Here is a 24,894-nt window from a genome sequence, read left to right on the forward strand (position 1 = left end):
AATGTTAAATATTATATCTAAATGTTGAATGTTTTATCTCAATGTTAAAAATACATGTCCTGATTCTAAATATTTAGCTATGTTTCTAAACATTTAGCAACGACTTCTAAATATTTAGCTTTGATCCTATATATTTAGCTAAGATTGTAAATATTTATAAACAAAGCTAAATATATAGAATATAAACAAAATATTTAGCAACGACTTCTAAATATTTAGCTAAGACTCTAAATATTTAGCAACGATTTCTAAATATTTAGCTTTGATTTCTAAATATTTAGCAACGATTTCTAAATATTTAGCTAATATGCAAATTCACTCTCCACTCTCACTCCATACATGGGGCGCGCGCACTAACCTCTGTGCCACCAGCACCCCTGATGTCGCTCATAATTAAGGGATTCATTTAAGCAGTCTCCTTGTTGCAAAGTGGTAGGAAGTTTTTAAATCTTTTGTTGGTGCCACATGGCCTCTTTTGTCTGACGGCCGAGAAGCTCAATTTGAAGTGAGTTTATTTTATTTTTTTTGCATTCATTTCTTTTTGTGTATTTTAACGTGAAGGCGTAATAAAGCTTAAATCTGAGCCGAACTCCCAGACGGTCGGGATTCATTTGGATCTCCAAACATCCAACAACTGATCGTGAAAGTGAGTTTCGTTTGCTGCTCTGCAAGGAAAAATACAAAAAGACAGGCATGGCCCAATTCGGGGCTTGTCGCAAATATGTCCAAATAATCCTGAAGTGTGTGCCGCCACGATTATTTGACTGCTCCCTGTCCAGGATGTTGTGTATTTTTTGCATCTCGCACACATGGCATTAAGCACCTTTACCGTCTTCTCGGCCAGAATTTCATCCAGATTCTTTTTCTCGTTTTTTTATTTGGATCGTCCCCCGTTTTTGTTCTTCTTCTTCTGTATTGTGTAATTATATTTAAATATCTCATATTCTGCTTGATTTATAGACAATATTGTTAACAAGAAGCATTAATTTACCTCCTTTTTTAAATCTTCTTTTTTTACAGTAGACAGTGACTATAATGATGAGGATGATGATGAGGACGGTGATGAAGATATACATCCATAACACCAAACCAGGAGAGTCTGAAAAATCAAATCAGAATGAATAACTCGAATTCAATCGATGGTACACAGAGCAGGCTCTTTTCATTCAGTATTTGAATAATTATTAAAGTAAAACATAAAATAAAAAAACACTAAAAACTTTACAAGTCAGACTTGTTGGTTCTATGTTTTCTGAGCCATGAGATGTTCGAACCGTCGTGATGGTTAATTTGAAACACTTGTTTCTTTATCTGAGTCTCCCGATTGTGTTGAGTTTAAAGTTGTCGTTAAAGTTGTTTCTTGTGTCTTCCATCCTTTTAGTTTGTGGGGAAAAAGAAAACAGATTTTGTAATATTTTAATCAAACACTAGATTCACATTTTCACGTTGCAGTCAAACACTTCAATCAAAATATATCACAGAACAGTTTGACCACTTTGAAAAACGTATTTAAGAATCTAATCAGGCTTTACTGTTTTAATTCAACAACAGTGTGACTAAACCTGTATGGATGTAATTTGATATTTTTTTTATGCTGATACTTTTGAAAAATGGAGAGAGGTTAGAACGCAGAAAGGTTTACAGACCGATGCAGAGCTGGCTAAACACTGAAGCTTCAGTGTCCACCACATGGCAACCTGCCAGGAGGGGGCGGGGGGAGACAGCTCTCTACAATGTTTTTTAGTTTGGACTGCAGTACTCATTTTAAACAAGGTGCCAGAGTTACATACTGCTCCTTTAAGGACGAGTAGTACATCAACTAAAGTAGCTTTGATAAGTCTTCATTTTCTGATTTCTAAAATGTAATCTTGACTCAAGAAGGTTATGAAAGAATTCTTAAATAAAACTTTTTTAATGACAGTATTAAAATCAGGGTCAGCTTAATCTTATTGTCCTCATCTGTGGATTTGTTCTTGGACTTTTGTTGCTTTGTCGTTGCCATGTTACTGTTTGCCGTTGTTGTTAATGGAACAGTTGTTTCTGCTGCTGTTTGTCTTGTAGGTGGTTTAGTGGTTTTAGCCTTGTGACCTTCAGTGTTAAACAGAAAACAGTTATAATACAAGAAACAGAAAAGAACTCTCGCTCAGAGGATCATGGGCTGAACGTGAGAAATGAAAAAAAGCTGCGGTCTTTTTTTTTTTTTAGATGTGTCAAATATAAAGTTTTCTGACGACTTGGACCAGTTGAATGAAGAGGCTAGTGTAATAATAATAATACTACAGAAAAATGCACATCAAATCAACTTGATGCCAAGACCTCAGCTACACATCGGCTGGAGTTTTCTAACAATCTACACTTTAATAGTTTGCTCGTTGCTACTGTTTGTCTTGTAGGTGGTTTTGTGGGTTCAGCCTTGTTCCCTTCAGTGTTAAACAGAAAATAATCTGTGTCTTTATATATCGGCCGATATTAGCATATCGCTTGACTATGGTGTAGCAGACAGGGTGCAGTCTGCATCCAGCTGCACAGCAGAGGGCTGTGAGGAAGGGGTGTGGCCTAGGAGAGGCAAATTGATGATTGTTTGCACCTGAGAGGGAGAGTGCGTGTGAGAGGAGACAGAGGATTGCTGCACAGTAGAGTGTTGGACAACTGGAGAAGGAGGGTTCAGACTGCTTGCAATGTTCTTGGATGCCAAACAAATAAAGGAGAGGAGCGTTCATAAAAACCTGGAGTGGGCAGATTGTTTTGCCTTCTTTGCTCTGGAGATATGGACTGGAGCTTCGTAAATGATTGGGCAGTTATGAAACTATCATTGGAGTGGTAACGCTGCAACCCCTCTCAGGACCCAAAACCTGGACAGGTGATATCGTCTCACTCTCTCTCTGTGTTACCTCACCTCAAGACTTCCCCTGCTTCTGGTCTCCAATCTCTCCTTCCCCCCAGCCCAAACAGCTGCTCACACACCTTCACACACACACACCCTCAACCCCTCTCTTTCTTTAATATTCATATTTTTTATGAGAACATTGGACTGGTTTAAATCTTTGTTTTTGATGAACTTGAAATATGAAATATTTCTGTTGTCCTGAATGTATGTTTAATGTATAAATTAACTTTGATTTAATTGTATTTCGTAGCGTGGTTTTGTGTTGAATTTAGGTGGGAATACGTGCTATTCACCCTGAGACTTTTTTGACAGACTTAAGGGTCTGTCTGGCACCCAATTGGACCCCTACTCAATTTCAGTTACGCTACAATGGGCATCGGCTAATTCTATCTCAGACATGCGCCGATATTACAGATATCTTCAAGAGTCAAAAAGCATTTCATTTGAGTATCTTTGCGTTACACTAGCAGTTCTCTGTCACCAGCAGAGGGCGCTATATGGATTACAAAAAGCATCATCACTCTTGAGCGGTGATGCACGTACATGAACAGATACTTTCCAGTTTAGTGACCATCTTGTCTTAATTATTAATCTTTTCTACAAGTGTTTGATAACTGCATTTGTGGGATCAACTCAAAAAATGTGTTATCTATCTCTAAACAAATCAACAAAGATATCTGTCGATAGATCGGTATCAGATTTTTTTTTTTTAAAGGGTCAGAGGTCTGATCAAGAGGAAGCTTACATGGAGTTAAAAAAAACAATATCAGTGAGTCTGGGGAAGTCAAACAGGATAAATATGAGAGGCATCAATGTCCTCATATCTCTAAATATCTGTGACAAGAAGGTGAAAAGGTAGATTACTAAGAATCTGTCTGACTTTTAAATAACTTCTCTTAACTTCTTCCCTGATGATGTGTTCCTCTCACCTCTGTCAGACGCATCATCTCTGATCACGTTCAGGTACGCAGCAGGTTCTAAATTGCAGGAGTAAGGTCCAGAGTCAGCAGCCTGAAGGTTTGTGATAATCAACGTCTTGTCCAATCGAAAAACCTCAAACCGACTTTCTTTTGGTATTGGTTCAGCTTCGGTCCACCATATTTGATGATCTGAAACACCAGGACATTTCAGAGTGACGCTGGTCCTCTCTGTTGCCTCGAGAACGACTGTTCCTGTGCAGAGGAAACAAAACAGATTTTATTATGAGCTACGATTAATGCATCACGCAGAGTGAAGTCAGAGGATTCTAAACTGTCATTAAATAAAGACTAACAAAGGTAGAAAATATTTTTTTTAAATAACTGGAAAGAAAAATCAATCCCAATTTTTTAAATGAAAATGCACAGTTCTTTCAAATTACTGAAGTGTGTCTGTGGTACATGTTAAACTAAAATACAAAATCTGGGCAGAGAAATCGAGTCATGTTGAAAAGTTTTTATTAAAGTTCGATGTTACCTGGTGGGATCACCGTCAGATCCACAGCTGCTTCATCGTTACACAAATATCTTCCATCGTCTGAGAACATTACTCTTTGTATGTGTAGAGATTTATCTGCTAATGCACTGTAATGTTTATGTGGGTCTGAAATGTGTTTTGTATCCTTTTCACCCTCAACAGTCATTAAGTCAGTTTTTTTTCCATTCTTCTCTCTGCTCCACTTCACTTTATCCACAGGGTGAGGACAGGGTAAAGCGATTGATTTCTTCTGCTCGACTATTTTATGGATGATTGCTGCAACAGAAACACAACGTTAGATACAAAGACTCGGCTGTCAGGATGTCTGTATTCTTAAAATTGCAAGCAACTAAAATGTGGTTTGAAACCAGTTTCAGAATCACATTGAACTTTCTCTTCATCAAACGCGTCTTTGTGTCATGAACCTCCAACATTAAATCCACCAGACTTCACATGCAGAGGTGGATCATCTTAATGATGCAGCATCAGGTTTAAACATGCACGTTCACGTTTAATGCACGTCCATTGGTGTTTTGACAGACAGTAAGAAAAAACAGCTCAGTCTCTAGGGACTTGGATTGGCGAACCAGAGAGTCGCTGGTTCTAGTCCCGGTGCAGACAGTGGCTGTATCCGAATTGCCAAGTACCTACTCAATCTTTCAGTAGGCAGTAGGCAGTACCTACTATCCGTGCTGTGTACTGTTTAGTACAGGGGTCTCAAACTCAAACTGGCATGGGGCCACTGGGAGTACTGTCGACTTAAAGGAGGGCCACTACAAAGTTTATTTTTGCAAATGTACTTTTTGTTTCCGCAAAATTTTGTCACACATCACTAATACAAACAGCAGTTTATATACATTTTTCAGAACATCTGCTTTCATTTAGTAGTGCAAGTCTTTTGTGTTTGCTTTATAACTTAAATAACTTAATCAAATAATAAATAAAACCTGCACTGAACCAAAAAATGCAGTTACTCAAAATACCAACACATTAATCCTGCATTCTATTTCTTGCCAGACACCTGGCAGCGCTTCTGCTCATACAGATGAGCCACATTTACCTTGACAGAGGTCACAGTTGAAACCCTGAGTACAGCTTCAAGGTGTGCATCACTAAGCCTGGACCTGTACTTGCATTTATTAAAGTTCATTGTCGAGAAAAGTTTCTCACACAGATATGTGCTTCCAAAAAGGCACATTACACGACTGAACAATTTGGATAGCTCTGGGAAGGATGCAGGTAATTCTCTTAGAAACTGTCCAGTCAGGTCTGCCTTCCCCTATACCTCTCTGAATTTATTTTTCAGTTCACTGTTACACTGCAGGTCAACAAGTTCCATTTGCAACACATTTGGGACACTCTCAACATCAGCTGAAAAAGGGTCTGCAAATACCTGCAAGTACAAAACTTTAGTACCTACTGTTCAGTGGGCGCGCACAGTAGGCAGATATTTGTTCCTACTTCATCTGATTCATTCAGTATGGAAGTGACGTCATTTATGTTACCCGAACCGGCCGCATTCACCCTTATTCAAGAAGAGTAACGTGCATATACAGTCAGGTAAACAAAAAGCAACATCACAAGTCAGACAGACGCATTTAAATAGTGAAATCATTATTTAAATAGAGGGGGAAAGGTTTTATGATAATGCAGATATTTGTTATATTTTCTGTTGTTTATTAAAAGTAGCGATTTCAGTCGGGACTTTAACTCTAGATTAAAAATTTATTCAAGTAATCCACGCTCGTTTGTTTTGATTTGGAGGCGGACGTGACGTGACGATTTACGTTTAATTTCGCACAGCATTGTGGGTGGTAAAATACAATTCATTTCCTGAAAGCACACATCCGATCCATACTGCATGAAATCCGGAAGTTAGTATCCATACTGACATGTTCAGTATACTGAGGTGGACCCAAAAAATGCATACTGAATGACCACGAAAGTTCAGTATACTGAAACTCCCTACTGAAAAGTACATACTGCCGACTGAACTGTGACAATTCGGAAAGTGCCCTAGTCTGGAAGTTGGTCTGGTAGCTGGAGAGGTGTCAGATCACTTCCTGAGTACTGCCGATGTAACCTTGAGCAAGGCACCAAACCCCTGCCCCACCAGCTCAGGAGCGCTTGCCATCAGTGCATCCACAGGATCGTGTGTGTGTGTGTGGAGCATGTTCAACAACACAGCGTCAAATGTAATCTCCCTCTAATAATTAATGGAGGATATCTTCTTCATCTTCATACTAAAGAAATCAATGCACTAATCATGTATAAAATCAACAAACTGATGAGAATAACACATTAAAAAATATTCCACATTTATGTAAATATTGCGGTGTAGGTACGTTACCACTGAATCTATCCGGGCTGTTTTTTTACTTCCTGAAGTAACCTTTCTCACGCTTACATCAGCGGCTCAATTCCTCATGAAAGTTTGATTCACATTTCAGATTAATTTCAACTCAGAAAATTCTACACAAAAGTCTTCACAACACGCTTCAAAGTAATGGCGAGAAACAGGGCAGTCTTACCTGCAGTGAGGTTACAGCTCAGGAGGAAGGCAAACAGGCAGCAGCTGATGATCACCTTCATCTTGGCACTGACTTCTGTCACAAAGTGAGCATAGTTTCTCTTAGAAGAGAACAGGAACTCGACCGTCTACGTGCCAGCGGGTGTGTGTTCCTCTACCCTAAACACCCACATTGGTAAGTTATAAGAGTGAGTCTGTGACTATTTCAATCTGTGGTTAATGAGCGCTGAAGTTTCCTCTTCTCTGAGTGTTTCACCCACCACACAGTCAGCGCCAAAACACTGCAGTTCCTCCAGTGTCCATTATAGACTGGCTCCAAAAATGGAGGATTCCCCATTAGGTCCTATGCTAAAATGTTTACAGTAGAAATAAACATGTCCACAGCCTGATACAGAAACAGGTTTGATCTCTAGAGCTCATCTCTTAATTAGGGGTGTGGCTGTGTTGACCGACAGGAGAACACGTTGTTTCCCAGGAGGTTTAAGCCCCACCTCGGCTCCGCCTTTTTGCCCGTTTTCCGCTTGATGGGCGCATACCCACTGAAAAGTGGGCTTGTTCTGATTTTCTCCTGGACGTCTCTGCCTACTCGTGATGGCCAAGTTCTTCGCTGTAGGCTACACAAAAGGTGACATAGTCTCAATGAATGAACCTGATTGGATAAATGCACGGCTAGTCCGGGCGGTCCCAGGACCCATTTCAATAGAATATAGCTCTGGTTTATTCTTGTCCTTGTCACTGAGACTACGTTCATGTTTTGTACAGTCTATGGTACAAATTGACTGAATTTGGTCAACGTGAAATATCCCTTAAAAGAATGTTTCACAAACAGCCAATGTGTTTTCACTGTTAATTAAATTAGACAGTAAACAAAGGCAATGCACAGAAAAGGACGTCATGGCAGGAAGTCATTTATTGCTTACTGCTAGCTACCAGTAGCTTAATACGTATGGATGGAAATGGAAATACCAGGAGCCCTGAAATGTTATTTATCTCTCCCAGAGGCTGTAATGTTGTCGGACCAAAGTATAGCTTTCCAGGATTGCAGAGAAACTGACAAAAGAGAAGAAGACAGACAGGCCACATTTTTTATTGCTGGTTTTAATTACTGGTAAATGGAAAAGAAATGTCAATGCATTTTGACAGTAACGAGTCAGCTTGACTCACTTCCATTATTTTTTCAATGTGAATTAAATGTGAATTAAAGTGGCCTTTAAACTATTCAAAGAAAGGAACAGATATTAACATATTCTGTAAAATCAACCTAATATGTGTCCCTAGTATGTCTACAAAACCCCCAATGATGAAAAAAGTCCATCATCTCCGTCTTTTGCCTGCTCCACTTTTCAGAAAATGTGTGTTCAAAAATGCCATTTAGAGATTTTCCCTTCATGACATCACAAAGGGCAGTAACCCCTCCTCTAGGTGGGTGACTCTCCCACAGCTAGGTGTTTGTTCTGCCCTCTGAGTCTGCCTTCTCATCGTTAACAATAGGGCATGGAGCGAGAAAGCCAGAGACACCCAAGCCCTTCCAGACAGGGGGCGTGGTCAAACACAGCTCATTTACATTTAAAGGTACGGACACAGATACAGCCTGTTCTGAGCAGGGCTGAAATAGAGGGGTTTATAGGCATGATCAAATACAGGATCAGAGTGGATTTACAACAAGAAACTTCACACATGTTTTGAGGAGTTCTGAGACTTATTTACACTGGTTGAAGAGGAGGAGGATATGTGACCATTAAAGATCATTGTCCAAACTGTGATATTAAGAAACTTTTTATTTTATTTGGGTAAGACTTAAAGGCATTTTCAAATGTACATTTGGAGTCAAATGATTGATTTCTTGAGTAAACATGTCATAAGCAGCTTCAGGTCAGGGTCCTGCTGTAACAAACTGAATACATTATTCACTGCATATAGAACAGAAAAATTGCAGGAGATAAGCTTCTACATGACGGCCCTAAAAAGTAGTAAAATAGTGGTTATAGATCCAGGAGTATATCTTTGAAGTCCGTAGAAGAAGAAATGTTGATTTTGAGCCGGCCGTGACACTCTTGTTTCTGTGTGACAGAGGATCAGACTTAGTTTCCTCTTCCTGTCGCGTGTCGTCTCTCAGTCTGTCGAGCTGCAAGACACCGAAAACAAAGAAGATGATGAAGGACGTTTTTATTCAACTTGTCCTCATTTACGCGTTCACATTTATGGTGATTCATAAACATAACGTCTTACTTTGACTGTCTCTACAGTTTCAGTAAGTGGTGAAAAGTTGGGCTATGATCAAACCTTCTAAATAGTGCCACCTTGTGGTCGCTCATAGAACACTTTTTTATTATATTTGATAATCTGCCGAGTGAAGTTTATTAGCAAAAAATAAAAAGTTTACAACTAAGTGATCAGAATAAAGCTCAGAAGTGATCCACCTCTTATGTTGATATCATGAAACAAAGATGACGATGATGACTCTAAATGGATGAATGAACGCCACCTTCAACTAAACCTCTCAAAGACTGAGCTCCTTGTCATCCCAGCCCATCCCTCTATTCAACCACAGGTCAATATCCAGCTTGGTACAACTAAACTCAAGCCCACAAAGTCTGCCCGGAACCTGGGTGTCATGATTGATGACCAGCTAACATTTCACATTCAAGAGGACTCGATCGCCCGGTCATGTTGATTCGTACATCATCAGGAAGATCAGACCTTACCTGTCAGAACATGCTACACAGCACCTGGTACAGGCGCTTGTGATATCACGCATTGACTATTGCAACTCTCTACTGGCAGGTCTTCCTACATGCACTATCAAACCCCTGCAGATTATACAAAGTGCAGCAGCACGACTGGTCTTCAATTTCCCTCAAAGAGCACATGTCACTCCGCTGTTCATGTCCTTACACTGGCTCCCAGTTACTGCTCGTATCAAATTTAAAACTCTGCTGCTCGCTTACGAAACAGATACACAAACGGTTCCTCCTTACCTAAACTCTATAATCCAGGTCTACACTCTCTCCCGCCCTCTACGCTCTGCCAATGAAAGACGTCTGATCAAACCTTCACAACAGGGTCCTAACCAAACGTCTCCACTGCTTCAGGCGAGGACGTTAGGGATTGCGCTGGAGCACTCAACTCGCCGCTTGATGGGCGCATACCCACTGAAAAGTGGGCTTGTTCTGATTTTCTCCTGGACCTCTCTGCCTACTTGTGATGGCCAAGTTCTTCACTGTAGGCTACACAATAGTCTCAGTGAATGAACCTGATTGGATAAATGCACGGATAGTCCGGGTGGTCCCAGGACCCATTTCGATGGAATTTAGCTCTGGTCTATTCTTGTCCTTTTAGTCAACCTAACGACAGACGGAGAGCTGGAGGAGGGTTTTGAGCCTCCTGACAAACCGTTACATCACGCCAACCTGTCAATCATGTCAGCTACATGCCTGCATGTGGAAATTGGGAGCAAGTTTCTAGCTAGACTATTCTCCTCTGTCGCCCCCCGGTAGTGGAACTCGATCTGCAGAATCCCTTTGCACCTTTAAGAAAAAGCTAAAGACCCAGCTCTTTATGAACACCTAAAGAGAGAGTTTGTTCTGTTATTTATTTATATTATTTATTTAGAATAAACTGCTGTCATAGTTTTAATGCATAGACTGAATACAATCAAATTTAGAACATTTTGAAATCAAATCTCTTCCTCTAGGTGGCGCTAAAGCAAGGGGATCCAATTAATAGCCAGGTACACATCTCTTCCATCTGATTCAGAAACCCTACATCTGGTCAGTTTGAGTTACTTAACAAAGACTGATTGGTAGATTTTATTGAACAGAAGTGCTGAACACTTTCAGAAGTAAACAAACTTTGCTCACCTTTTCTCCAGGTTGTCACGGTGATGCTGATCATGATGACTAAATAGAGGATAACGATCCCCAGCCGAACTCTCGGAGAATGAGCAGCTGGAAGACCAAAAACATCTGTAAACAGACACTCTTCTATCACGTATTACGGTCAGTTCATCGCCACATTAGACGTAAAGCTTTCAGATCTGTAAAGTTGTTATAGTCACACCACAGGAGTCTGCTGTGTCCGTACCTGTACCTGAGGCTGCAGGAGAAGAAGCTGAGGCTTCATCGGTGGATGTTGTTGTAGCCGAGAATGTAACTGGTGTAGTCTTCCCTTCTGTGTGGAATAAATAAAATGAATAAATAGATATGTAAATACACTGATTCATTATTTTTAACAGCCAGCATGCACAGTGTTGAAAAACGTTTTTCATAAAGACACAAAAAAAGACTAAAAGAACACAAAACAGCTCCAAAAATACACAAATACACAACAAAGTGACCCAAAAATTAGAAAAAAATGACAAGAGACACATCAAGTGACCACCAAAGGACTGAACAAACTTACTTAAAGGCTTTATACGCGATTTTTCACACTTAAATGTAATATAAATCAAGTATATCCTCTGAAAATAACTCTGTGAGTCATGACTGTCTACAATCGATGTAACACCCGAGTCCAACTGTCTGTGATGCTTTCCAAGTTTTCCGAGTCCTATCTTCAGTTCGTCTACATCGCCAGGACGGCCGGCTGGCTCGCTAGCATTAGCATGCTAACAGAACAATGCAGCACAAGTTGTTTTGGTTTCATGCTGGTGCTCAAGGGCGACATCTGCTGGATCAAAAAATTGCAAATAAAGCCTTTAAAGAGGACATATTATGAATGAGTGTCTACTGACCCGCAAAATATGAAATAAACTCATCCAGTCCTTTGTTTGAAAAAAAAAAAAATCCCCTCCCCTGGTATCTTAGCAGAGACACCTCCCACCCCCACCAAGGACTGTTTTCGCTGCTGGACTCTGGAAAGAGGTTCCGCAGCCTCCGAAGCAGAACTTCCAGGTTCTGTAACAGCTTCTTCCCACAGGCCATAAGACTTTTGAACAGGAAAAAATAATCCCTCCATTCCCCCTCAAACCCCCACACAGGACTACCTCACTGGACTGTAAAACACAATATAACGTGCAATATATTTATCTGTATAGTATTTTTACTCATAGTTTTTCTTTTTATATCTATTTATATCTGCACCTTATTTTTTTTTTTTATATGTAAATACATGCTGCTGTTTTTATCCTGCACTACAACGGGCCAAATGCAACGAAATTTCGTTCTTATCTGCACTGTAAAGTACAAGTTTGAATGACAATAAAGAAAGTCTAAGTCTATCTCCACCCATGGACTCCACCCCCAGATGTCTACCGGGAAAACTCGGGGGGGGGGGGGGGGGGCTCGTTGCATTTAAAGAGACACACACACCAAAATGTAGCGTTCTGAGAGAGCTGGTTTATACAGGGTCACAAACCTCCTCTGGTGCTTGATTTATGTTATATTTTGACCAAAGCACAGCACAGATGTTTCATTTAGACCACAGGGGACTGTTTGAAAAGCTGGAAAAGGGGGATAATATGTCATCTTTAAGTAAGACACAAACAGCTGCAAAGTTTCATAAAGTAACTTTGATATAAAAATGATCACTAATGTGACATTGCCTACAAAGACACACAACCCCAAATGTAAACAAATGTGAAATGACAACAGTGAGAGAGAGAGAGAGAGAGAGAGAGAGACTTTAGAGAGAAGCTCAAAGATGAGTGCAGAGAGAAAAACTACATCAAGACTAAAAACAGTGACAAAGAATCCAAAGATGACCATGATTGCAAATATTAAAATCACGGTCAACTTACTCTTCTTATCCTCGTCTTTTGTGGATTTGTTGTTGGTATTTTGTACCTTTGTCGTTGCCATGTTACTGTTTGCCAGTGTTGTTAATGGAAAAGTTTTTCTGGCTGCAGTTTGTCCTTTAGGTGGTTTTGTGGGTTCAGCCTCGTTACAAATAATTATAATATAGGAAACAGAAAAGAACTCTTGCTCAGAGGATCATGGGCTGATAGTTAAGAACGAAAAAAGCTTTTAGATCTTTCAAATAGCATAAAGTTTTCTCAGGACTTGGACCAGTTGAATGAAGAGGATAGCGTAATAATGATACTAATAACACATATCGTATCCTCTTTCTAGCTAAGAGTCACACTGTAAATATAAGGCCACAGCCAGGAGCCAGTTAGCATATCTTAGCTTAGCATAACACTGACTGCCAAATGGATTCCTCAAATCCAGAAAGTTGTTCATATTGTTTAACTTAAAGTTTAATCTGGAAATTTTATGGGTGCACCAAAGATAATGAGTGGTGTTTTGGACAGCAGCTTAATATGTAGAGCACACACGTCCAAGAAAAAAACAACGGTTGCATTTTGCCAATATCTGAACATATCTTACAGTCTCGTATAGGATGAATTTGTGCCTCTCAGTAAAGCAGCTAAAGGTTACAATCAACACATTCACTTTGTCCACCATTTTCTACTTAATATTAATGTCAAGTTCATCAACTGATACAAAACGGATTCATATTTTTGGAGTTTCTATTCCAACAGAACAAGAACGCTGTCATACTTTTCACGGTTGGGTTGCAATTAGAACCCGACCGATTAATTGACTATTGGCATCAACTAATTCTATCTCAGATATTCGCAGAAAGTACTCGATTTATTCACCAGTCGAACAGCATTTCATTTGAGTATTACGCTAGCAGTTCTCTTTCACCAGCAGAGGGCGCTATATAGATTACAACGAGCATCATCACTCTCCAGAGTGTTGAGCGATGATGTACGTACATGCTCATTTACTTTCCAGTTGAGTGACCATCTTGTATTCATTATAAATCTTTTCTACAAGTGTTTGATAACTGCATTTAAGGGGTCAGACTGATGCAGAGCTGGCTAAACACTGAAGCTTCAGCGTCCACCACATGGCAACCTGCGTGAGTATCGACTCTAGAGAGGAGGGGACGGGGGGAGACAGCTCTCTGACTGCAGTACCCATTTTAAACACTAGGGGTCAGAGTTACATACTGCTCCTTTAAGGACTAGTAGTAGTAGAAAACATCAACTAAAGTAGCTTTGATAAGTCTTCATTGTCTGATTTCTAAAATGTAATCTTGACTCTAGAAGGTTATGAAAGAATTTTTAAACAAGATGTTTTTAATGACAATATTACAATCAGGGTCAAGTTACTCTTCTTATCCTTGTCTTTTTTGGATTTTTTCTTGGTCTTTTGATTCTTTGTCATTGCCATGTTACTGTTTGCCATTGTTGTTTATGGAACAGTTGACATTGCTGCTGTTTGTCTTGTAAGTGGTTTTTATGGGTTCAGCGTCATTACCTCCAGTGTTAAACCGAAAACAGTTATAACACAGGAAACAGAAAAGAGTTCTCGCTCAGAGGATCATGGGCTGAACGTGAGAAATGAAAAAAAGCTGCGGTCTTTTTTTTTTTAGATGTGTCAAATATCATCAAGTTTTCTCACGACTTGGACCAGTTGAATGAAGAGGCTAGTGTAATAATAATAATACTACATAAAACATGTTTCATATTGTTGAACCTCAATGTCACCCTAAACCAAACATTGCTTGTGATTTGAGATCAACCAATCACATCAGCGTGACTGAGATGGCCATTACATCAGCACCATTCTTCATCTCATTGGCACGCCCGTCGCTCTGCTGCCAGATAAATCTTCACCTGATTCCCTGTTAATGCCTGACGGACTGTAGAAAAATGCACATCAAATCAACTTGATGCGAAGAGCTCAGCTACACATCGGCTGGAGTTTTCTAACAATCTACACTTTAATAGTTTGCTCTTTTGTTTGTTTGTTTACATTAAGGTCGTGTGATGGGCATCGTTTTGTCAGCAGTGTGGTTACTAGGACCCGTCTCAGTTTTTTAAAATATGTACGATAGTTTTAAGTCAATTGCTCTGTCGTCTGAACACAGAACTTTTTTGGAAAACACTAACTTATAAAGATTCAGTTTTCAGTGGATTGTTTTCGCGTAAACATCTCTTTAATGACAGTATTAAAATCAGGGGCAACTTACTATTATCCTCGTCTTCTGTGGATTCGTTGTTGGACTTTCCTTTCTTTGTCGTTGCCATGTTACTGTTTGCCCGTGTTGTTAATGGAACAGTTGTCATTGCTACTGTTTGTCTTGTAGGTGGTTTTGTGGGTTCAGCCTCGTTCCCTTCAGTGTTAAACAGAAAATAATGTGTGTCTTTATATATCGGCCGATATTAGCATATCGCTTGACTATGGTGTAGCAGACAGGGTGCAGTCTGCATCCAGCTGCACAGCAGAGGGCTGTGAGGAAGGGGTGTGGCCTAGGAGAGGCAAATTGATGATTGTTTGCACCTGAGAGGGAGAGTGTGTGTGAGAGGAGACAGAGGATTGCTGCACAGTAGAGTGTTGGACAACTGGAGAAGGAGGGTTCAGGCTGCTTGCAATGTTCTTGGATGCCAAACAATTAAAGGAGAGGAGCGTTCATAAAAACCTAGAGTGGGCAGATTGTTTTGCCTTCTTTGCTCTGGAGGTATGGACTCTCAGGACCCAAAACCTGGACAGGTGATATCGTCTCACTCTCTCTCTGTGTTACCTCACCTCAAGACTTCCCCTGCTTCTGGTCTCCAATCTCTCCTTCCCCCCAGCCCAAACAGCCGCTCACACACCTTCACACACACACCCTCAACCCCTCTCTTTCTTTAATATTCATATTTTTTATGAGAACATTGGACTGGTTTAAATCTTTGTTTTTGATGAACTTTAAATATGAAATGTTTCTGTTGTCCTGAATGTATGTTTAATGTATAAATGAACTTTGATTTAATTGTATTTCGTAGTGTGGTTTTGTGTTGAATTTAGGTGGGAATACGTGCTATTCACCCTGAGACTTTTTTGACAGACTTAAGGGTCTGTCTGGCACCCAATTGGACCCCTGCTCGATTTCAGTTACGCTACAATGGGCATCGGCTAATTCTATCTCAGACATGCGCCGATATTCCAGATATCTTCAAGAGTCAAAAAGCATTTCATTTGAGTATCTTTGTGTTACACTAACAGTTCTCTGTCACCAGCAGAGGGCGCTATATGGATTACAAAAAGCATCATCACTCTTGAGCGGTGATGCACGTACATGAACAGATACTTTCCAGTTTAGTGACCATCTTGTCTTAATTATTAATCTTTTCTACAAGTGATTGATAACTGCATTTGTGGGGTCAACTCAAAAAATGTGTTATCTATATCTATCTCTAAACAAATCAACAAAGATATCTGTCGATAGATCGGTATCAGATTTTTTTTTTTTTTAAAAGGGTCAGAGGTTTGATCAAGAGGAAGCTTACATGGAGTTAAAAAAAACAATATCGGTGAGTCTGGGGAAGTCAAACAGGATAAATATGAGAGGTATCAATGTCCTCATATCTCTAAATATCTGTGACAGGTGGAAAGGTAGATTACTAAGAATCTGTCTGACTTTTAAATAACTTCTCTTAACTTCTTCCCTGATTATGTGTTCCTCTCACCTCTGTCAGACGCATCATCTCTGATCACGTTCAGGTACGCAGCAGGTTTTCCACTGCAGTAGTAAAGTCCAGAGTCAGCAGCATTCACTCTTTTTATTGTCAATGTCTTTTCAGCTTTTGAAACAACAAACCGTCTTTGTTGTTGTATGTCTACAACGTCTGTCCACCATCCGTGATCGTCTAAAACATCAGGACATTTCAGAGTGACGCTGGTCCTCTCGGCCGCCTCGTGAACGACTGTTCCTGTGCAGAGGAAACAAAACAGGTTTTATTATGAGCTACGATTAATGCATCACACAGAGTAAAGTCAGAGGATTCTAAACTGTCATTAAATAAGGACTAACAAAGGTAGAAAATATTTTTTTTAAATAACTGGAAAGAAAAATCAAACCCAATTTTTTTTTAAATGAAAATGCACAGTTCTTTCAAATTACTGAAGAGTGTCTGTGGTCCATGTTAAACTAAAACACAAAATCTGGGCAGAGAAATCGAGTCATGTTGAAAAGTTTTTATCAAAGTTCGATGTTACCTGGTGGGATCACCGTCAGATCCACAGCTGCTTCATCGTTACACAAATATCTTCCATCGTCTGAGAACATTACTCTTCGTATCCGTAGAGATTTATCTGCTAATGAACTGTAATATTTATATGGGTCTGAAATGTGTTTTGTCTCCTTTTCACCCTCAACAGTCATTAAGTCAGTTTTTTTTCCATTCTTCTCTCTGCTCCACTTCACTTTATCCACAGGGTGAGGACAGGGTAAATTGAATGATTTCTTCTGCTCGACTATTTTATGGATGATTGCTGCAACAGAAACACAACGTTAGATACAAAGACTCGGCTGTCAGGATGTCTGTATTCTTAAAATTGCAAGCAACTAAAATGTGGTTTGAAACCAGTTTCAGAATCACATTGAACTTTCTCTTCATCAAACGCGTCTTTGTGTCATGAACCTCCAACATTAAATCCACCAGACTTCACATGCAGAGGCGGATCATCTTAATGATGCAGCATCAGGTTTAATGCACGTCCATTGGTGTTTTGACAGACAGTAAGAAAAAACAGCTCAGTCTAGGGACTTGGATTGGCGAACCAGAGAGTCGCTGGTTCAAGTCCCGGTGCAGACAGTGGCTGTATCTGAATTGCCAAGTACCTACTATCCGTGCTGTGTACTGTTTAGTACAGGGGTCTCAAACTCAAACTGGCATGGGGCCACTGGGAGTACTGTCGACTGGAAGGAGGGCCTCTACAAAGTTCAAGCACCACAAAAAGGACTTTATTTTTGCAAATGTACTTTTTGTTTCCGCAAAATGTTGTCACACATCACTAATACAAACAGCAGTTTATATACATTTTTCAAAACATCTGCTTTCATTTAGTCGTGCAAGTCTTTTGTGTTTGCTTTATAACTTAAATAACTTAATCAAATAATAAATAAAACCTGCACTGAACCAAAAAATGCAGTTACTCAAAATACCAATACATTAATCCTGCATTCTATTTCTTGCCAGACACCTGGCAGCGCTTCTGCTCACACAGATGAGCCACATTTACCTTGACGGAGGTCACAGTTGAAACCCTGAGTACAGCTACAAGGTGTGCATCACTAAGCCTGGACCTGTACTTGCATTTATTAAAGTTCATTGTCGAGAAAAGTTTCTCACACAGATATGTGCTTCCAAAAATGCACATTTCACGACTGAACAATTTGGATAGCTCTGGGAAGGATGCAGGTAATTCTCTTAGAAACTGTCCAGTCAGGTCTGCCTTCCCCTATACCTCTCTGAATTTATTTTTCAGTTCACTGTTACACTGCAGGTCAACAAGTTCCATTTGCAACACACTTGGGACACTCTCAACATCAGCTGAAAAAGGGTCTGCAAATACCTGCAAGTACAAAACTTTAGTACCTACTGTTCAGTGGGCGCGCACAGTAGGCAGATATTTGTTCCTACTTCATCTGACTCATTCAGTATGGAAGTGACGTCATTTATGTTACCCGAACCGGCCGCATTCACCCTTTTTTTTTTTTTTGTTTAGCTTTATTCAAGAAGAGTAATGCGCATATACAGTCAGGTAAACAAAAAACAACATCACAAGTCAGACAGATGCATTTAAATAGTGAAATCATTATTTAAATAGAGGGGGTAAGGTTTTATGATAATGCAGATATTTGTTATATTTTCTGTTGTTAATTAAAAGTAGCGATTTCAGTCGGGACTTTAACTCAAGATTAAAAATGTATTTTTAATCTAGAGGAGGCGGACGTGACGTGACGATTTACATTTAATTTCGCACACCATTGTGGGTGGTAAAATACAATTCATTTCCTGAAAGCACGCATCCGATCCATACTGCATGAAATCCGGAAGTTAGTATCCATACTGAAATGTTCAGTATACTGAGGTGGACCCAAAAAATGCATACTGAATGACCACGAAAGTTCAGTATACTGAAACTCCATACTGAAAAGTATGTACTGCCGACTGAACTGTGACAATTCGGAAAGTGCCCTAGTCTGGAAGTTGGTCTGGTAGCTGGAGAGGTGTCAGATCACTTCCTGAGTACTGCCGATGTGACCTTGAGCAAGGCACCAAACCCCCGCCCCACCAGCTCAGGAGCGCTTGCCATCAGTGCATCCACAGGATTGTGTGTGTGTGTGTGTGGAGCATGTTCAACAACACAGCGTCAAATGTAATCTCCCTCTAATAATTAATGGAGAATATCTTCTTCATCTTCATACTAAAGAAATCAATGCACTAATCATGTATAAAACCAACAACCAACAACCCAAACTGATGAGAATAACACCTTAAAAAATATTCCACATTTATGTAAATATTACGGTGTAGGTACGTTACCACTGAATCTATCCGGGCTGTTTTTTTACTTCCTGAAGTAACCTTTCTCACGCTTACATCAGTGGCTCAATTCCTCATGAAAGTTTGATTCACATTTCAGATTCATTTTAACTCAGAAAACTCTACACAAAAGTCTTCACAACACGCTTCAAAGTAATGGCGAGAAACAGGGCAGTCTTACCTGCAGTGAGGTTACAGCTCAGGAGGAAGGCAAACAGGCAGCAGCTGATGATCACCTTCATCTTGGCACTGACTTCTGTCACAAAGTGAGCACAGTTTCTCTTAGAAGAGAACAGGAACTCGACCGTCTACGTGTCAGCGGGTGTGTGTTCCTCTACCCTAAACACCCACATTGGTAAGTTATAAGAGTGAGTCTGTGACTATTTCAATCTGTGGTTAATGAGCGCTGAAGTTTCCTCTTCTCTGAATGTTTCACCCACCACACAGTCAGCGCCAAAACACTGCAGTTCCTCCAGTGTCCATTTTAGACTGGCTCCAAAAATGGAGGATTCCCCATTAGGTCCTATGCTAAAATGTTTACAGCAGAAATAAACATGTCCACAGCCTGATACAGAAACAGGTTTGATCTCTAGAGCGCATCTCTTAATTAGGGGTGTGGCTGTGTTGACCGACAGGAGAACACGTTGTTTCCCAGGAGGTTTAAGCCCCACCTCGGCTCCGCCTTTTTGCCCGTTTTCCGCTTGATGGGCGCATACCCACTGAAAAGTGGGCTTGTTCTGATTTTCTCCTGGACGTCTCTGCCTACTCGTGATGGCCAAGTTCTTCGCTGTAGGCTACACAAAAGGTGACATAGTCTCAATGAATGAACCTGATTGGATAAATGCACGGATAGTCCGGGCGGTCCCAGGACCCATTTCAATAGAATATAGCTCTGGTCTATTCTTGTCCTTTTAGTCAACCTAACGACAGACGGAGAGCTGGAGGAGGGTTTTGAGCCTCCTGACAAACCGTTACATCACGCCAACCTGTCAATCATGTCAGCTACATGCCTGCATGTGGAAATTGGGAGCAAGTTTCTAACTAGACTATTCTCCTCTGTCGCCCCCCGGTGGTGGAACTCGATCTGCAGAATCCCTTTGCACCATTAAGAAAAAGCTAAAGACCCAGCTCTTTATGAACACCTAAAGAGAGAGTTTGTTCTGTTATTTATTTTTATTATTTATTTAGAATAAACTGCCGTCATAGTTTTAATGCATAGACTGAATACAATCAAATTTAGAACATTTTGAAATCAAATCTCTTCCTCTAGGTGGCGCTAAAGCAAGGGGATCCAATTAATAGCCAGGTACACATCTCTTCCATCTGATTCAGAAACCCTACATCTGGTCAGTTTGAGTTACTTAACAAAGACTGATTGGTAGAGTTTATTGAACAGAAGTGCTGAACACTTTCAGAAGAAAACAAACTTTGGTCACCTTTTCTCCAGGTTGTCACGGTGATGCTGATCATGGCGACTAAATAGAGGATAACGATCCCCAGCAGAACTCTCGGAGAATGAGCAGCTGGAAGACCAAAAACATCTGTAAACAGACACTCTTCTATCACGTGTCACGGTCAGTTCATCGCCACATTAGACGTAAAGCTTTCAGATCTGTAAAGTTGTTATAGTCACACCACAGGAGTCTGCTGTGTCCGTACCTGTACCTGAGGCTGCAGGAGAAGAAGCTGAGGCTTCATCGGTGGATGTTGTTGTAGCCGAGAATGTAACTGGTGTAGTCTTCCCTTCTGTGTGGAATAAATAAAATGAATAAATAGATATGTAAATACACTGATTCATTATTTTTAACAGCCAGCATGCACAGTGTTGAAAAACGTTTTTCATAAAGGCACAAAAAAAGACTAAAAGAACACAAAACAGCTCCAAAAATACACAAATACACAACAAAGTGACCCAAAAATGAGAAAAAAATGACAAGAGAGACATCAAGTGACCACCAAAGGACTTCTACAAAAGATAACATTACAGAAGAAATGCATAAAATACCACAAAAATATTTAAAAATGTCCACATAAGAGACACAAAGTGATTCAAAAGACACAACATGTCTAAGGCCGACCGTCAGGGGGGGTGAGGGAGAAAGCTGGGGATCCAGTCATGTTGGAAGGATCCACGGAGGAAAAAATACATAAAAAAAGAAAAAAAGATGAACAAACTTACTTAAAGGCTTTATACGCGATTTTTCACACTTAAATGTAATATAAATCAAGTATATCCTCTGAAAATAACTCTGTGAGTCATGACTGTCTACAAACGGTGTAACAACCGAGTCCAACTGTCTGTGATGCTTTCCAAGTTTTCCGAGTCCTATCTTCAGTTCGTCTACATCGCCAGGACGGCCGGCTGGCTGATCCCCTTGCGTATAAAAGTTGTTTAATTGAAGGACTAGAGAAAAGAAGAAGAACATACTGTACTCACTGCTTAATTGAATGTCATGTTAGCGTTTCTAGATCACAGTTGTTTCGGGTAAATTTACATGCAGTGTGATACAAGCAGAATAAAGATCGCTAGCATTAGCATGCTAACAGAACAATGCAGCACAAGTTGTTTTGGTTTCATGCTGGTGCTCAAGGGCGACATCTGCTGGATCAAAAAATCACATATAAAGCCTTTAAAGGGGACATATTATGAATGAGTGTCTACTGACCCGCAAAATATGAAATAAACTCATCCAGTCCTTTGTTTGAAAAAAAAAAAACTCCCCTCCCCTGGTATCTCCACCCATGGACTCTACCCCCAGATGTCTACCGGGAAAATTCGTTGCATTTAAAAAGACACAACACATCAAAACGGAGCGTTCTGAGAGAGCTGGTTTATACAGGGTCACAAACCTCCTCTGCTGCTTGATTCATGTTATATTTTGACCAAAGCTCAGCACAGATGTTTCATTTAGACCACAGGGGACTGTTTGAAAAGCTGGAGAAGGGGGATAATATGTCCTCTTTAAGTAAGACACAAACAGCTACAAATTTTCATAAAGTAACTTTGATATAAAAATGATCACTAATGTGACATTACCTACAAAGACACACAACCCCAAATGTAAACAAATGTGAAATGACAACAGAGAGAGAGAGAGAGAGACTTTAGAGAGAAGCTCAAAGATGAGTGCAGAGAGAAAAACTACATCAAGACTAAAAACAGCTACGAAGAATCCAAAGATGACCACGATTGCAAGATTAAAATCAGTGTCAACTTACTCTTCTTATCCTCGTCTTTTGTGGATTTGTTGTTGGTATTTTGTACCTTTGTCGTTGCCATGTTACTGTTTGCCAGTGTTGTTAATGGAAAAGTTTTTCTGGCTGCAGTTTGTCCTTTAGGTGGTTTTGTGGGTTCAGTCTCGTTTCAAATAATTATAATACAGGAAACAGAAAAGAACTCGTGCTCAGAGGATCATGGGCTGATAGTTAAGAACGAAAAAGCTTTTAGATTTTTCAAATAGCATAAAGTTGTTTAGGACTTGGACCAGTTGAATGAAGAGGATAGCGTAATAATGATACTAATAACACATGCCAAATAGATTCCTCAAATCCAGAAAGTTGTTCATAGTGTTTAACTTAAAGTTTAATCTGGAAATTTTATGGGTGCACCAAAGATAATGAGTGGTGTTTTGGGCAGCAGCTTAATATGTAGAGCACACACGTCCAAGAAAAAAATAACGGTTTCATTTTGCCAATATCTGAACATATCTTACAGTCTCATATAGGATGAATTTGTGCCTCTCAGTAAAGCAGCTAAAGGTTACAATCAACACATTCACTTTGTCCACCATTGTGTACTTAATATTAATGTCAAGTTCATCAACTGATACAAAACGGATTCATACTTTTGGAGTTTATATTCCAACAAAACAAGAACGCTGTCATACTTTTGACGATTGGGTTGCAATTAGAACCCGACCGATTAATTGGCTGGTCGATATTAGCATATCACATGACTATCGGCATCAACTAATACTATCGCAGATATTTGCCGAAAGTACTCAATTTATTCACCAGTCGAACAGCATTTCATTTGAGTATTATGCTAGTAGTTCTCTTTCACCAGCAGAGGGCGCTATATTGATTACTACAAGCATCATCACTCTCCAGAGTGTCGAGCGATGATGTACGTACATGCTCAGTTACTTTCCAGTATTCATTATAAATCTTTTCTGCAAGTGTTTAATAACGGCATTTGTGGGGTCAACTCAATAACTATGTTATCTATATCTATCTCTTAAGATCCAACATAGATCCAGCAAAGATATCGGCCGATATATCGGTATCAGATTATTTTTTATCCCTAATATCGGTATCTGTATCGGCCCCAGAAATCACATATCAGTAGGGCCTTAGCTGCAATCAGAGTTGTGTGTAATAAAAGGGTCAGAGGTCTGATCAAGAGGAAGCTTACATGATGTAAAAAAAAACGATGAGTCTGGGGAAGTCAAACAGGATAAATATGAGAGGTATCAATGTCCTCATATCTCTAAATATCTGTGACAAGAAGGTGAAAAGGTAGATTACTAAGGATCTGTCTGACTTCTTTTAAATAATTCCTCTTAACTTCTGCTCTGATGATGTGTTCCTCTCACCTCTGTCAGACACATCATCTCTGATCACGTTCAGGTACGCAGCAGGTTCTCCATTGCAGGAGTAAAGTCCAGCGTCAGCAGCATTCACTCTTTTTATTGTCAACGTCTTTGTTGTTGTATGTCTACAACGTCTGTCCACCATCCGTGATCGTCTGAAACATCAGGACATTTCAGAGTGACGCTGGTCCTCTCTGTCGCCTCGAGAACGACTGTTCCTGTGCAGAGGAAACAAAACAGGTTTTATTATGAGCTACGATTAATGCATCACGCAGAGTAAAGTCAGAGGATTCTAAACTGTTATTAAAAATACTTCACAGACGAATCATCATTAACATGTAGTAAATGTGTGGTAAGATTTGATGAACGCTTTGTTGGAGTAAAGGTGGTTAAAAGTGTTTATTACAACTTCATGTGGTCAGAGAGGTTGGCATTTTAAAGCTAAATAATATATTATATAACATTCAACAAAAGATTTTAAAAAATTAAAACAAGGGAAGGCAGAGGCACAGGAGGAAGCTTCTTAGCTGCAGATTAAATAAGTTCACGTATCAATAAAATAATTTATTATCTGAATAAATCCAGATAGAGATCAGATTGAGTTATATGAACACAATAATGAAACAAGGTGAGTGAAACAAAGTTAGGATAATGTTATTAAAGTTCGATGTTACCTGGTGGGATCACCGTCAGATCCACAGCTGCTTCATCGTTACACAAATATCTGCCATCGTCTGAGAACTAATGAACTGTAATGTTTATGTGGGTCTGAAATGTGTAAAGCGATTGGATTCTTCTGCGCGACTATTTTATGGATGATTGCTGCAACAGAAAAAGTATTTTCAAATTCAATTGAAATAAAAATATTAAATTTATTGAATTATTTATCAGAGTTCTCATCGTCAGCGACGTTACAGCCCAGAACAAAAACTGACAGGCAGCTGAAGATGTCCATCATCACCCTCAACTTCGCTCAGACTCAAATGTTTTGTGTCTGACATGAGCTCAAATCTTTAGCCTGAGAACAGGAAGTGTGGTTTCTTATCAAACATTGGCGTCTCATTGCATCCTTTAACACCCACATGTTGAAGTTGTCAGCGTTCCT

General features: G+C 39.8%; 1 protein-coding gene across 11 annotated transcripts; it reads right to left on the minus strand.

Moving 5' to 3' along the window:
- Nucleotides 1-1,380: 1,380 nt before the first annotated feature.
- LOC136177159 (uncharacterized) lies at nt 1,381-19,625 on the minus strand. 11 transcript variants are annotated; one of them, XM_065948494.1, is made up of 7 exons: nt 19,379-19,624; nt 16,865-17,140; nt 16,336-16,578; nt 14,856-14,999; nt 10,962-11,042; nt 10,733-10,819; nt 8,636-8,997 (listed from the first exon to the last, which is right to left on the minus strand). In XM_065948494.1, the coding sequence occupies exons 1-7, from the start codon at nt 19,437-19,439 to the stop codon at nt 8,954-8,956; spliced, it is 936 nt and encodes a 311-aa protein (XP_065804566.1). In that variant the 5' UTR covers nt 19,440-19,624; the 3' UTR covers nt 8,636-8,953. The 11 variants fall into 11 exon arrangements, 10 of the variants coding, with proteins under 10 accessions (XP_065804567.1, XP_065804566.1, XP_065804565.1 ...); XM_065948493.1 differs by having other exon boundaries at nt 10,956-11,042; XM_065948492.1 differs by having other exon boundaries at nt 10,733-10,837; nt 19,379-19,622.
- Nucleotides 19,626-24,894: the final 5,269 nt, after the last annotated feature.

This window comes from Labrus bergylta, chromosome 19, assembly GCF_963930695.1.
Source record: "Labrus bergylta chromosome 19, fLabBer1.1, whole genome shotgun sequence".
Lineage (NCBI taxonomy): Eukaryota > Metazoa > Chordata > Actinopteri > Labriformes > Labridae > Labrus > Labrus bergylta.

What these genes read in the sequence shown, in the direction of transcription:
- LOC136177159 (XM_065948489.1), bottom strand. Translation starts at nt 19,439, where the DNA reads ATGAAGGTGATCATCAGCTGCTGCCTGTTTGCCTTCCTCCTGAGCTGT. An exon ending in TCTGACGGTGATCCCACCAG is followed by an intron (nt 16,579 to 16,864) that starts GTAACATCGAAC and finishes TCCTCTGCACAG; the next exon opens with GAACAGTCGTTCACGAGGCG. An exon ending in CACAGAAGACGAGGATAATA is followed by an intron (nt 11,043 to 14,855) that starts GTAAGTTGCCCC and finishes TATTCCACACAG; the next exon opens with AAGGGAAGACTACACCAGTT.